The following is a 14441-nucleotide window of genomic DNA, read 5'->3' on the forward strand; positions in this document are numbered from 1 at the left end:
AAAAAAGGCACAACAAATATGTGTGCAAGTAGTGCATTGCCTCTGACAATGGTACAAAGCCCGTGACCAATCTCACGGTTACAATATTGATTTTCAAAGAAGCTTGTGCTCCTGTGAAGAGTGGCAGATTAGCGGGATTCCTTGCAGACATGCGATTACATGTATTTTGTATGAGGGCAACCTACCAGAGGGTTACTGTGACAAGTTCTTCACAGTTAAATCGTATCGAGTTACATATAATCAATATTCATTCTTTTCAATGGCAGATAATGTATCACATGTCTCCGCCTACTTTGATAACTGTCTATCCACCAAAAGTGGTTCACAAAGTAAGGCAACATAAGTTTAGTAGACAAAGAATAAAACACAAAGATCTTATGTCATACAAGTGCATTGTATGTGGTGAGGTAGGCTAGGCAGAAGCATGAATACCAATATGTATTTGTATGTGTAGTATTGTTTAATCAATTACTTCTTTGTGTGTATATCAAGTGTTATTTAATTAATTGCTTCTTTGTGTATATACCTATTATTTTTTAATTAATTGCTTCTTTATGTATATATCTAGGTAGTTTGAGGTGTATAACCATACACGTTCTTGTACTACAAAGGAATTTAAACAACCTCGAGGTTTGAACAACAATGAATAATCGATCTTACATTAGGTATAAACAATATCTCAAATCATGTGTATATATTTGATATTAATCATATATAATTTACATAATAAGTTAACAAACAATTAATAATAAGTTAATACGAAAGGAAAAACTATAAAAAAAATAACCTAGCACCAAAAGAGTATGAGTTTGGCAAAGAAACTCTCTTGGCAAGTGAAGTAAGTCTTAGTTTTGCACATTCTTTTGTTTGTTTTTTGTTACATTTGCACGTTATTTTGTTTGTTCTTTTGTTACCATACTGAATTTACTATGTAGCATCTAGCAAGATTCATAAAAAGACTCCAACTGGTTCACAATGAGGATAGAAAAATAGACAACTTATTGAATACCCTTTACCTTACCCTATATTTCTCTGTAAGTCCGAAAAACAATGTTTATATTGTTTTACTACTGATTAATACAAACTAACTGATAAATCTTGTTTATTCATAACAAATGGCCGCAACTAAAAGGCAACGAGATGGAGCAGTTGATTGCTTGTAGAGAAACTACTTACCATATCACTTTCTTGATGCTGACAATGCATGCTTTTATATAACTTTGTATACTTACAAATAAATTTTCACATTCACAACGACGTTACATTAGATTTATATTGCAACTCTTAATTCCTTTCAACTAGGGCAATAAGCAATGGGTTCTTTAAAAAATGGACATAAAGGAAAAAAACTTTAGGCTATACAATTTCATGTCGAACACATATGTAGTAGATAAAAACCTCCAACAAGTAGTATTATAACATAACTTACTCAATAATGTACTCACTTTTTTGTGTATGTTTGTTATCTCTTTTTCATGCATATATGTTACATGTTTATTTTTTTAATGCAATTTGTGTTTGATTGTTACAAAGATTGGATGATACAAGCCATATAAGGTATTCCTCAATAAGAGAATGAGTAATTATTTTGCATTTGTTTGTTAACTTGTTTCATACATGTACATATTTTTCACTTGGTATTTTCTCATTTTACAAGTATGACTGTAGTATATTTGTCATACAATATATGAAGTACTTGAGCAAAAATTGAAGATTAAACTTCACGCAGATATATGTTATATGTCAGTTCACTAGTTTGAAATGTTCACTGTAGTTAGTTATTACTAATAAAGGGTTATTTTTAGCAGGATGTCACAAATATAAGGAATCATATGATTAAGTTCTACAAGCACATGAAGGAAATGACTTCAAAGGGTGCGAAAGATAATGAAAAGGTGGAGGCATTGGTTAGAAAAGTGACAAAAGAGTTTGTCTAGCTAGTTGAGTTGTGGATAATTATGCACTTTTTTGATAGATCAAGTTAAACTTACATTTATAATTGGATAAATCAAGTTACTTTGTAGTTGAATGAATCAAGTTAAACTTTGATTATAACTTTGTAATGAATTCTCTGTATTGAATGTAACTTTGTAATTGTTAAACTTCAAGTTATCTAATTTCTTGCAAACCGATTGTATTTAGTTTTATGTTAATCATATTGACTTGTCTATACATGGAGAAACAATTTTGCAAAACTATCAGATTTTTACCGATTAATATGATTTTCGCAAATAAACCTCACGAGATTTCAAAACGTATACGAAAAAATATGATATATGTAAATGAATTGGAAATAGTTGCTGAAAATAGTTGCCAGAAGGAAAGCAGGTTGGACACCATTGGTTGGAGGCAAAAGACAAAAAAAGCCCTACATTATGCAAAAATTTGGGGACCACTATAGGTTTATATATGATTCAAGAAATTCGCAAAAAATAAGAAATATTACATATTTATCATAATTCTGTAAATATTTAAGTACGATGTTTGCAATATAAAGAGATTTACAAATAACTTTATGCAAGATCATGCATTATATGCGAATAAGTAATATATTTGCGAATTTAGTAGTAAGTGGTTTTACACATAAATTTATGCAATTTCGGAAAGTATATGCGAAAAGTAGGATATTTGTGAGAGGTGTTTCACAAATATATTTATGCGAAATATTGACGTATATGTGAAATAGTAAGATATTTTTGATTTTAGTGGTTTTAGTTTTATTGAAATTTTGTAAATAAATTTATGCGATTTCGTGAGGTTTGCATAAAAAAACCTATGATTTTGAATTTAAGTTAGAGTTGGACTTGGCCGACAAGCAATACAATTTTATCGCAATAAAGCCTAAATTCATAGTTACAAAGGATAAAAGGGTCCTAAAGATGTCAGATATTTAAGATTTTGGATATTAGAATAATATTGAAAATTATAGGGTTTTTTAGATAATTGGGTCAAATTATTCGTAGGTTATGATCATTTTCTGCAATAAAATTATAAAAAGTTATAGCATTTTTTTTTTATACGCAAGCTCAAACCGGTACCAGTGATACAACTATACCATTGGGTTTTGAACCTGCAACCTCCCAACACAAGGTGATGTGCAGACAAGTGGAGCCCCCATGGCAAAAGTTAAATAGTTTGAAAACAATAAGATCTTATCTCTAAACCTATTGCTTGCAAACCAAATACTTCAACCATAGGTTCTTAGTTATATTTTATGGCGTACAGTATATTTACAACATATTTATTGCAACTTAACAAGCTTATACAAGCTCAGCTGAGTTGAATACCTATTGTTCATGATTGGCTTGCCAAGTTTATTTTATGAGTTCCAACGGGTTACAAGTTAAACACGAGCTGAGCCACGAGTGACTCAACTTGTTTCCCAACATTAGATACATGTATGTGCAATCCTTGGATCTCATCATTGAGTTTGGGATCCGAGCACTCAAACACACCTTAAGAATTGTTTGATTGTTTCTAATCTCAAATCCAATTTGGTTTGAGATCCAATGTTTTATGTTTCGCATATCCATTTTCCTAGTGGCTATGCTTAGGGCTGGAGAATGAAACGAACAATCGGCTTGAAAATTGAGCTGGGCGAGCTGGGCTATGAGCCAGCTCATTTAGGTAAATGAGTTGAGTAAGAACGTGGCAAGCTCGGCTCATTTTTACATATTATATACATATGCAATATATATATTATCAAGCTTAAAAACACTTAAAAATAAATTTCTTAAAGAAAACAAGCTAGCTCCTGATTGGCTCACCAAGCTCAGCTCATAAAGAGCTCAGACTCGGCTTGGCTCAGCTCGTGACAATCTCATGAGTCGAGCTGGAGCTGGGGTGTATCCTTGACGAGCCAGCCCAGCCCAGCCCAGCCCGAACAGCTCAAGCTCGGTTTGTTTACCAGACCAACTTATGTGTGTGCAGGAAGTTGGAGGGTGCTACTTATTTTTCCTTTTTTATATATGTATTATACATATTATATAATATTCTATAATATGCACATATTATATATTACATATTATAACAAACTAAAAAAACATTGAAAAATAATTTTGTTAAAAACCAAAGCAACTGTGGAGCTGGGCAGGGCTCATGAGGAGATCAGGAGTCAGGAGCCAAGGGGTTCACCCAAAACAAGCCGAGACAAAGCAGCCTGACCTCTACTCGTTGGGCTTATTGGTACCAGCCCCCCTCATGAGTACTCGCGGGAATGTCGCGATCGAGAGGTATTAAGAAAGACAAAAGGAACAACGCTTCTCTCTCTCTCTCTCACCCCTGCACGACGTCACCACCAAGCGTCTTCCTTCTCCCCCAATTACAGAGAGAAGAAGAAGAAAAGATTGCGAATGAAGAAGAGCCGTAGTTCAAGGGTCAGGTGCCCCCTCTCTCTCTCTATCTCTCTTTGTGGTGTTGGAATATCGATTGTTTCGATTCGGTTTTATTAATTAGTTATGTGATTTCGGAAAAAAGTAAAAGCGCAATCTCTTCCTGGGTCGTTTTTCCGTCGCTTACCAATGCGATCTCATTAGTTTATTGTACCGGTAGTACCCTAAGCTAGAAGGGGGATGGTTTTCTCAATGGCCTTCGTTTTAACGGAGGATTTATATGGTTTTATGTGTACGATTATTCTTTTCTTATTTCTTTTTTCGTTCGGCTGATTTTTTATGATTTGGGTAATTTTGGTAGTAATTTATTGATTGTGATCACTGATTAGGATGTTTTTCATGCGGTAATATGACCGCAACGATACTGGATTTACAACCTGTTTTTTCAAGCTGAAGCTCGGACGATCATTCTTTGGATTTAAATTTTGCCTTAGATAATGCTTCTAAAACGAAATGGTGACAGTTGAAAGGGGATGACAGATCTAAACTGCATAAAAAATTCTTTTTTTTTTTTGAATTTTCTTTTATGTGGTAGATTACTAAGGGGATGTTTGGATGCACCCACATTTCTAGATAACGGCTAGGTCGAGATATTTCCCTGTTGAGTGGAATTCGATTATACCAACCTATCCCATTTTTCTAAACAAGTGTGGAAAACCACCTAATACCACTTATCCAGAGTTAATGAGGTAAGCTGGACTGCGTTGCAGAGTGCAGTTGTAGTATCACTGCTTATCGCCTTTATCCGGATAAATGAGTGTATTATTACATATTCTTGGAGTTGGGCAAACATCCATCACCAGTAGTGAGAAAAATTTCCTTTGCGGAAGAAATATACAAAGGAAACGTAAACAGATGGCTTGGTCTAAGTAGCAAGCCTCCTCAAAGGAAAGTTTTCATTGGTGCCATCTGAAACCAAATCTTCTTATCAATTTAATCTTCTTTTAGTTTTCACTCCTAATTTGTTTTATCTACAAAGTGGAGGCGGGGTTGAGTTTCTCTTTTCTAGCTCTCTGAAGAGCGGGTATAGAGGACACTGTTATAACTTTTGCAGGTTGGGCTTGGGAAACTATCCAACTCTCTTTGTGGAGCATTTGCAGGTCACAAGTCCCTATGCATAAGCCTTTAAAGCTTTGATTTTTGACAATAGACAACAATTTCCTTCCATTTGCTCTCTTGAAGTCTACTTGGTGGTGTTGTAAATTCTCCTGTTCATAACAACTAAAACTCGTTGACCATTTGTTTTCCCTTGTATGCTGTTATTCCTGGTCATGTGTTCACTATGTGCCACATTCTGGTGTAAAACATGGTCTTCTACTTTTTCATGTGGCAAATAATGTTAGAACATAGAAGTGTTTACCAAGTTTATGAGTGTTCTGTGTGTCTCAAACTCGAGGTGTGTCATTGTCATCTGTTATGTATGTTGTTGTTTTATGCATAGTTGGAAAACTAGGCGAGTCAAGTCGTGACTAGGCCAAGTTGACTGGTATCGGCAGCAAACTGAGTAAAGAAATTAGGTGAACTCGGTTTAAACCAAATTCAGCTGAGTCCTTACATTGACTTGGCCGAGTCGGCCAAAACTCGGACGAGTCAACGAGTTTTAGCATTGACTCGATCGAGTAAGCCGAGTCATAGCCATAAATTCAAAAAAAAGCTCGAAAGCTATGTCACATGGGTGCGGGTGCGGTGCGGGGGTGCGGCACTTTAAAAAAACTTGGGTGCGGGGGTGCGAAAATATATATATATATATATATAAAGTCCAAAAGTTGGACATAAATGACCCTAGGTGCATTGACCACACCCTGGGTCAGGTTGACCGCACCGGGTGCCGCACCCGCACGCGCTCCCGCGTCGTGTCGATGCGAGTGTGACACCCAGTTGGCCGAGTCCCTGTGACATAGCTCGAAAGTATAAAGTAAAGCACCATTTACTTTTGAATGGGCAAAATGGTAATGGAAGGCATAGCCTTCAATGCTACATTTAAGGCCCTTACCAAAAGTAGGATGTGTAGAGTTGGGTGGATGGAAGGCCTATTTATAATACATGTTGAATGGGCCTTCCACCCCTTCCCATCAATATGGGACTATTTTTTTGCACATACACATGACAAGAGTACTAATGTACTATCACGAAGGCATGGTGCACTAGGCAGCAACACTAGATTCTTCTAACTAAGAAAAAATATTGAAAAACTTAAAAAGGTATTATGATATTGAGAAATTTTTTGAGAAGATATTATGATATTGAGATGATCAAATGTTTTGTATATATTTAAGAAAAAAGAAATATATCTAAAAATCGTATAAGATGCTAAAATATTTTTAACTATCTTTCTTTAATATATATATATATTATAGGTGTGTTGAATATATATATAAATATATATGTGAGAAATTCATATTTCAAATGAATATATTCTTTAAAAAACATTTTTGTATTTATGAAACATATGTTTGTTATTAATTTTTTATAAAATTAAATAAAAACAGTGACTCGTCCGAGTCACCGAGTCAGGTTTGGCTGATCCAATGCCGAGTTCTGAGAATACCAACCATGGTTTCATGAGTGCATTATGCTAAATGTAAAGAGTGCTCTAAATGTTGTTTCACTGGCCCCTGATTCCTTTCTGATTCTAGAACATTTAAGACAACTGGAAAATGTTTGAACAGATGTCTCACAAGTGAAAAGTCAAAAATGTATAGGCTAACAACCCAGTACGTATAAAGATCTTCATGTAGCTGTATCATATATAAGCATTATATCAACAAAATACAAGAAAAGATAAAGTAAAAGGATACTGTTAAGTATATGTCAAGTTGAAGCAAATGGAAGGAAACAGAGGCATATCAGCAGAAGCATGAATTTGTTTAGTCTTATTGAATTGACTCATAAACTAGTTGATGCCACACCTAATCAGTCTCAGTTATGGCTAATATATGTTGAAAATCATTAGCAATTTACTGAATCTTTGTGAGGACACAAGCATAAGGAGATGGGACACTCTGAATTTTGGCCATGTTTGAGGTGCTTTAATTATAATTGGAACTTAAATCAATCTTATCCAATCATTTGGTTCTTGACCAGAGTTACCGTTAGATTGGTGGGAAGCTCATTTCGGAAGTGCGATACTCCTTGCTTTCGAAACTTGATGAGAACCTTGATTCCCCCACGCTTCTCCTATGCTTTCCATATGCTTCATCTATTCTTCTTATATGTTCTCTTACTCAACTTTTCATGTTTTTTATGTGTTTTCACTCTCTTTCACCTCCATGTGTTTTTTTTAAATTGCTAGTCATCATTTTTAGATTTTGTTAAAAATTTAATTCTTACACTAAAAAAACATGAAATTTAATATTGGTCAATTTTATTTTAGTTTTTATTTGTGTTTCATTTTGATTCCCATTCAATTCTTATATATATATTTCATTCCCAACTTCCCGCTTCCTATACATTTTAAAATGCATCGCTTGTCGCTTCCGCTTCCTGTATCGTTTCCCGCTTCCGCTTCCTAGTCTGGCAACCTTGTTCTTGACAGTCCAAAAAGAAATTGTTTTACAATATTTTTAACTAATTTTTATTACTGCTGGCAGCATAAGTTGACATCTAGATAACTGAACTTTGCTTACCACCTATTACATGCCAATTCCCAGTTCCATATTATTCTTTAACTTCTTTGTCTTCCCTATATGAGTTGAAGATGCTTTACATAGCCATATTGATTTTGTATGCCTAATATCTGAACAAGAAAGGGATTATATTAAGTTGAAGATGCTTGATTCTGCTTCATTGTCATCTTCATATGTTTTACAGCGCATCAAGTATTCAAGTTTTTCCCAGGTATACAGAATCTTTGAGCAACTAATGAGAATTTCTCCTGTCAGAGCTTACATATTTTAGATCATTGTCTATCCTGATACTGTATTTGTAGGTTTAGACACATGATACTGGTTTTAAGTTTGATGTGAAAGTTTTATCTTAATTATTCTTTGACCTACTGTCACTGTGATTTTGGTGTTTTTTGTCTGTTTTTTTCCCCTTTTCCCTGTTGATGCGTTCTTCAGGTTGCTAATTTTCACTGGGTATCAGGGCCCGTGTAATGTGGGATGAAGCTAACTTAGTTGAAATAGAGTCAAATAAGCCCGTAAGACAAAAAATTGATGAGCCCAAGACTCCATATCATCCTATGGTCGATGATGATGGTATGTATAAATCGTTCAGCAGTGTCTATCATGTTATTTTAGATTCCTTTGGTTAGACCTTGTAAGTGTAACTGTTGAAAAATGTTGACATCAGTAGGTCACCTTTCTGCAGGCTCTGTATCACCAATACGTGATGGCGAAGAAAAAATAGGTGGATCCGTTCATGTGGATGCAATTTGGTCTGCTTTTGGTGATGTTGCATCCTCAAGTACACAACAGTCCAGGAGGAATGGAGGTTGGACATCCTCTGAAGACGAGGTGGATGCCATGGAGCTAGATGATGAAGGTTATTTAATTCATTTACAATTTGTGTAAAATTGGAAATGCATTGACTGCTTAATGCTCTTCATTGTTGCTTTCAAATTGCTTTTAGTTCTAAAAAGTGAACATGTGAACTGGAATGGCTAGGACTTGCAGCTTATCCAAGGTATGTTGAACTGCTGATTGTGTCAGAACATAGGCATACAATGTGGGACCTTAGGTACTAGATTTCCATGGCTTGAATGACTGAGGCCAACACTTAATGCTCAGGAGATTCATCCTGATGATGAAGAGAAGGTGAGGTGAAGGCATTCCGCTGTAGCTTCTCCATGGAGTACAGAAGGCATTTTCTACTGGAAACATCAAAGAGTTTTTGACCTTATGAAACTTTGCCAAATCACCATTCTCTATCCAAGAAGATTACAAGACAATGTTGCAACATTTAATTTAGTTTGGTTGCTGTGGTAGCTTGTAGCGAATAGCCCCCACGAAACAGGTACTTAATTAAGTAGTTAAGTCGAACAGGCCCCTGTTCTACTATCTGATAGATGAGTTAGAGCGTACCGTCTGCTGGTTGCCAAACCAACCCTGTTCGCCTTTTGAATCAACAAAGTAAGGCGAACACAGCTTACACTTTGTTGTTGGGGCAACAAAATGGAATCCGAGTAAGTCTGTTGTTGTATTGTAGTCGGTCGGGGGGAAGCGGCAAGGGTGGACTGTGCATTTTCTTATTTTTGAATCCTGATTTAATTTTCTTCCAAAGTTGTTTCATCAGTGAGGTCTTTCAGATAAACAAGCTTCTTCTTGGGAATGTCCAACCCCACCAACTTCAGCTTTTTTAACTGCATGAGTGTTAATTCAAAACCCCATTGATGTTTGAGGCCTCTGTTTAATTAAGTGCAACAAGAAGAAAGATGGTAGGAAAAGAGAGATAGCAAGATGGAAGAGGAAAACGAAGAAGAATGATGGAGTAAGGAGCTATGTTTCATTAAACCTGGCAAGTCCAATAATAAAAGGAAAATATCCTACGAGCTTGGATTTACATGCACCTTTACCCAAATGCCTTCAAAACTTTTAGCTTTTCCTCTGCTCCTTATCCTTTGGTTAGTATTTTTTCTAGGTCCTGTTCCTATTAATTTAAATTATGTTATTAATTTTTATCCATAATAAACTAATCTACTGAAAACATCCTCAGTTACATTGTGCCTCTACAAGCCAGTCTTATAGGAGATCCAACCTGATCCATGACTCATTTTAGAAAATGTATAACAATTTAAAATAATTTCCTACTTTTAACAATATTTATCCCAAAGTACATTAAGCATCTTGCTTGCTTGGATAGCAATTCTTTTTTTTTTTTTTGACAAAGTTCCCTGCTGAAGCAGGGCATACTTGCAGTTTGCAAACGAATATAAACAAAAGTGGGTTGAATAGATCAAACTTGAAATAAACTCACTGTACCAAAGAATAGCTAGGTTAAAGAAAAGGAAATATTTAAAATTATATATATATATATATATATATATTTAAAAGATTTATTATTGATCAAGCAGGATTTCTATTCCATTTACCACATTCATCAGCATATCTTTGGATGGATAAGAAAAGATTGACTATAAGTTGGATCCTACTTGATCTGCAACCTATTCATTTTCTGCAAAGTGGTCTCATTCTTGAATTCAATTCTAGCTTGGGAGGAGTATGAAAGATATAGTTTTAGATATATGCCTAACTTTGTCACACTAGAATAATTAGATTGTCTTTAATGCTTTTTTAAAATCTCTTTATTATGTAAAAGGGGAACAAGAGGCTACTAATTCATGCTAATATCTGCTTATTTTATTGGTTATAGATCTGGATAAGATAAAACCTAACCATATAAATGTAGACTTATCCCAAACTCATAAAAGAAAATTCTGTAATATGGTTTAGATCTAAATTGGATAATTCCCACATCTCTTAGTGTCAAGGTATAAGAAAAGAATATTCAAGGATGGATAGATGTTCATACTGTTGAGATTCTTGAGAAATATGAAAATAATTCAAAATTATGTGAATAGTTCCACATGGTGTAATAAGGGGTACACTCCAGGATAAGCTACAAGTTTTAAAGGCTTGTGGGTGAAGTTGCATCCAAACCCTGGCTTGTAGGGAATTTTCCCAATAGCTAAATGCAGATTAGTAAAGTCTTTATAAATTAGTGGAAAATCAGATATAAGACAAATCAAACACATTTGCAAAAGATAAAAGCTGAAAAAAAGAATTTTATGATCAAATTGGAAAAGCACATCTAGCTTGGGCAACCTCAACTATAAAAAATACTCCCTTTTTTCCATAACTTTTTTGTAGGATTTAACCTTATGTTCCTGTACAATATACCATCTAATAAATCATGGTGCTTCATCCTTTCTATCTAATGAATCATGGTTATTCATCCTTTATTACATGGATATTATTCTTCTTTGCTAAAAGGTCTCGTCTTGCAGCAGGACTGATGCTATGAACAAGTTAATTGACCTTTACTCCTCTCACTTGCCACCTTTTATCTGGGCAAGCTTCATTTTTTTTTGATGACCTCTTTCCTCTTTTTCGCAAACTCTCCTTTGTTAGCCTTCAGCAAAAATTGAGAGCACCCTTTTTGACTCGGAAAGAAACTGCTATAACGTAGTGGAAGAGTGACTGGAAAGCAGTCTGAGACGTGGTAACCTTCCAGTCACCAGCTGATAATCAGAAAAGTTTTTTCTTCTAAGCAAAAAATCTTATGACTTCTTATTGATCCATTGAATGATATCAAGCTAGACTTTCTCGTTCTTCTCTCACATCCTAATTTTGCAGTATAACATTTTAGAATCTTCAGTCTATTCTATAGGATAACCTAAATCTTAGAAAAGAAAGCGTTGCATCAAATGTTCTAGTAAATCTACACCAAATATGATTTTGTGAAACTACTACTAGTGTTCTCATATGGGGTTCTTGTAAAATGAGTTGCTCGTCAGATATGTGCCATAAACTCCACTGGCAATCATGAGGATGACTGTAGCACGAGTTTGGATGCAATGTCATCAATCTCTGCATGTTTTTTTCCTGTTCAAGAAGGGGAAACGAGTCTATAATCTTGTGACATGTTTGAAATGAAAAAGAAGTGTTGACACTTAAATTGCCCAAATGTGATCTTGCAATGAAAATCACAGGCAAAAGAAACCTGAGTATAACAAGTGTCTGAAGTTCCAATTGGTTTGCTGTGTTCACTATCAAGGGGGAGTAAATTAAGTTGGATTAAGTTGTGCAGGTACCATCTCCCTCTTGGGCTACCCAGGAATTGCCATCTTGCTGTCATTTAATGATTATGTGTAATAGGGGTAGATATCCCAGGAGATCAAGTATATGTATGAAGCATGCTTTTAAGCAATTGGAAGATTGTTGGTTGTGGATGAGCTAAAGCGCATAATTTTTCAATTGATACACAAGAGGATTGAAGAAATAACAAAAAGTGGGATGAAAAGACAAAGGGAATAGATAAAGATAAGAGTTTTCAATTGAGATTGAGGCATCTCTCTCTCTTTCTCTGCTATTTTTGAATCCTGTCTTTATAAAGTGAAAAAAATGAAAAAGAATGGAACTTCAGTCCACACATTTACTGGGTGTAAGGCCAAGGCAGGACTGTGTGTGTGACGGATTGGTTTGATGATAAAGTGCTATGGCATTTCATTCTTGTTGATTGTGTAACTTTGGCCATCGTTTAACTTCTCAAAAGTGTATTGTTATGGATACACCTTCACATTTGGTATTGCATAAATAGTGGATAGGGAATTGCTTTTAACTTTTCTTTGTCAATGTCTATTGTTCTTTCAATTCGTGATGTAAATAATGAATGTAGCGAATGATTGAATACCTTTTTTGTTGAAATAAGTTAATCGTTAATAATTCTGGACTGAACTCAATCACATCTTCCTCTTACTTTCTAAATTGCAGATTCAGAAACGGATCGGGACAGGTTGAGTTTTAAGGAGCATAGGAGGGCACATTATGACGAGTTTCGCAAGGTGAAAGAACTGATGCAAAAAGGGTCCCTTTTCAGCGATGAAGCTGACGACAATGATGCCAAAGGCAAGAAAGAAGGGAGCACTGACTCTTCTTTTATGGGTGGTGTGGGTGCAATAGACATTGAAGGAAGTGAAACAGTGCAAGCAGCCCCACAGCCACAAGCAAACAATGGAACCCAGCATTAGCAGGGGGAATAATCCGTCTTTTTTTGGTTTGGGCTTTGCGTTTTGTTAGTTGATTTTCAGATAACCTGTTGTTCAATGCTTGTATGTAGTCTGTTTTTCATGCTAATTTTAACACGTCAGTTTTTGGATGCTGTATAATTAGCCATCCCGATTTCCTCCTAAAGTTTGTAGCCTGCCATTGTTTAAACTTCAACAGGTACATGAATTTCTTATGTTGTCTGTGGACGTATACATAATGATCAGTATGTTGTGATTGTGGAGGAGGTAGATGAAGATGACAAGTTGATTTGAACTCCACATAAATGTGTGATATTTATGGAAGAGCAAATGTTTTGTTTTGGACTTGTGTTGGACAAATTTCTTCGTGCAAGGATTTCTACAAATTTTGAAGGTTGGAGCCTGAGACCAGGACCAGGTTTGACTGGAAGGATTCGGGCCCATTAGGCTGGGTGGAAATGAGTGTTTTTTGGGCCTCTCTCGGTCCTTTTAGGCTTGATCCTGAACCCAGTTCTGATCTCGCCAGCCAGCGTAGACTTATTGAAAGAGAATGTGTCACGTCCTCCCAATTTCCTGAGCTTGCTTTAGCTGACCAAGCTTGTGGACTAGGCTTGAGCTCGTCTGGCAGACGTACTTCCTCGAGCTGGTATTGCTCGCTAACATCTGAGCTTGTATACCAGCAATAATCATGTCATGACTTGACCGAGTAGAGCAACCATATGTAGTCAGGTTTTCTTAGACTTGGTTGATTCAAACATGCTACACCAAGTTACCTGAGGCCTAGTCCAGTATTACTCAGCTGCCAAGTCTTTGGTTTCTTGGTTGTTGGTTCCCTTGTGTTCACCTCTTTATGTGCGTAATTTCTATTAAGAAACCGTTCACTAGCAAGGATGTCAAGGATTTTCTTTGCAAGGGTAAAATCTCATGATAAATGAAAAATTGTTTTTAAAAAAAACTCGATAAAAATGCTGATATAGATCAAATTTAAATAAGTTGCGGCCTAACCTATCACCTATCTATGAAAAGATGCTTGACATTTTGATAACTACATTTAGCTGCCTGCTTTTATAATTTATGTTTTAAAGACAATTTGGTCGTAAAAATCATTCAGCTAGCCTTTGTTTATCCAACAAAATTGACTGAAGTGCCATAATTGTTGTTTAAAAAACACCATGAGATGACATAAGATGAATCATTCAACAAAAAAAAAAGGCACGTTATTTACATCCTTAGGCGGGCATTCAAAATGTATTCACATAAAAGAGGCGGTTAAATGTAATAATACGAACATGCGGGCAGTTTTTTGTAAATTACTCTTAAAAAAAATTAAGAATACGTAAATTAGTAAACACTAAAAAATATAT

The 14441-nt window shown here is 35.4% G+C and overlaps 1 protein-coding gene across 1 annotated transcript; it reads left to right on the plus strand.

Annotated features, from left to right (window-relative positions):
- The first annotated feature begins 4280 nt into the window (after nucleotides 1-4280).
- On the plus strand, nucleotides 4281-13422 carry LOC149845945 (protein phosphatase inhibitor 2-like). Its single transcript, XM_089997807.1, has 4 exons — nucleotides 4281-4381; nucleotides 8478-8590; nucleotides 8703-8876; nucleotides 12824-13422. The coding sequence occupies exons 1-4, from the start codon at nucleotides 4353-4355 to the stop codon at nucleotides 13078-13080; spliced, it is 573 nt and encodes a 190-aa protein (XP_089853933.1). The 5' UTR covers nucleotides 4281-4352; the 3' UTR covers nucleotides 13081-13422.
- Nucleotides 13423-14441: the final 1019 nt, after the last annotated feature.

The sequence above is a fragment of the Nuphar pumila genome, chromosome 2 (assembly GCF_984573655.1).
Source record: "Nuphar pumila chromosome 2, dmNupPumi1.hap1.1, whole genome shotgun sequence".
NCBI classification, from domain to species: domain Eukaryota; kingdom Viridiplantae; phylum Streptophyta; class Magnoliopsida; order Nymphaeales; family Nymphaeaceae; genus Nuphar; species Nuphar pumila.

Excerpts from the sequence above, each read along its gene's own strand:
- LOC149845945 (XM_089997807.1), top strand. The coding sequence starts at position 4,353 with ATGAAGAAGAGCCGTAGTTCAAGGGTCAG. Across the intron at positions 4,382-8,477 it reads AGCCGTAGTTCAAGGGTCAG|GGCCCGTGTAATGTGGGATG; the intron begins GTGCCCCCTCTC and ends ACTGGGTATCAG. Across the intron at positions 8,877-12,823 it reads CATGGAGCTAGATGATGAAG|ATTCAGAAACGGATCGGGAC; the intron begins GTTATTTAATTC and ends TCTAAATTGCAG.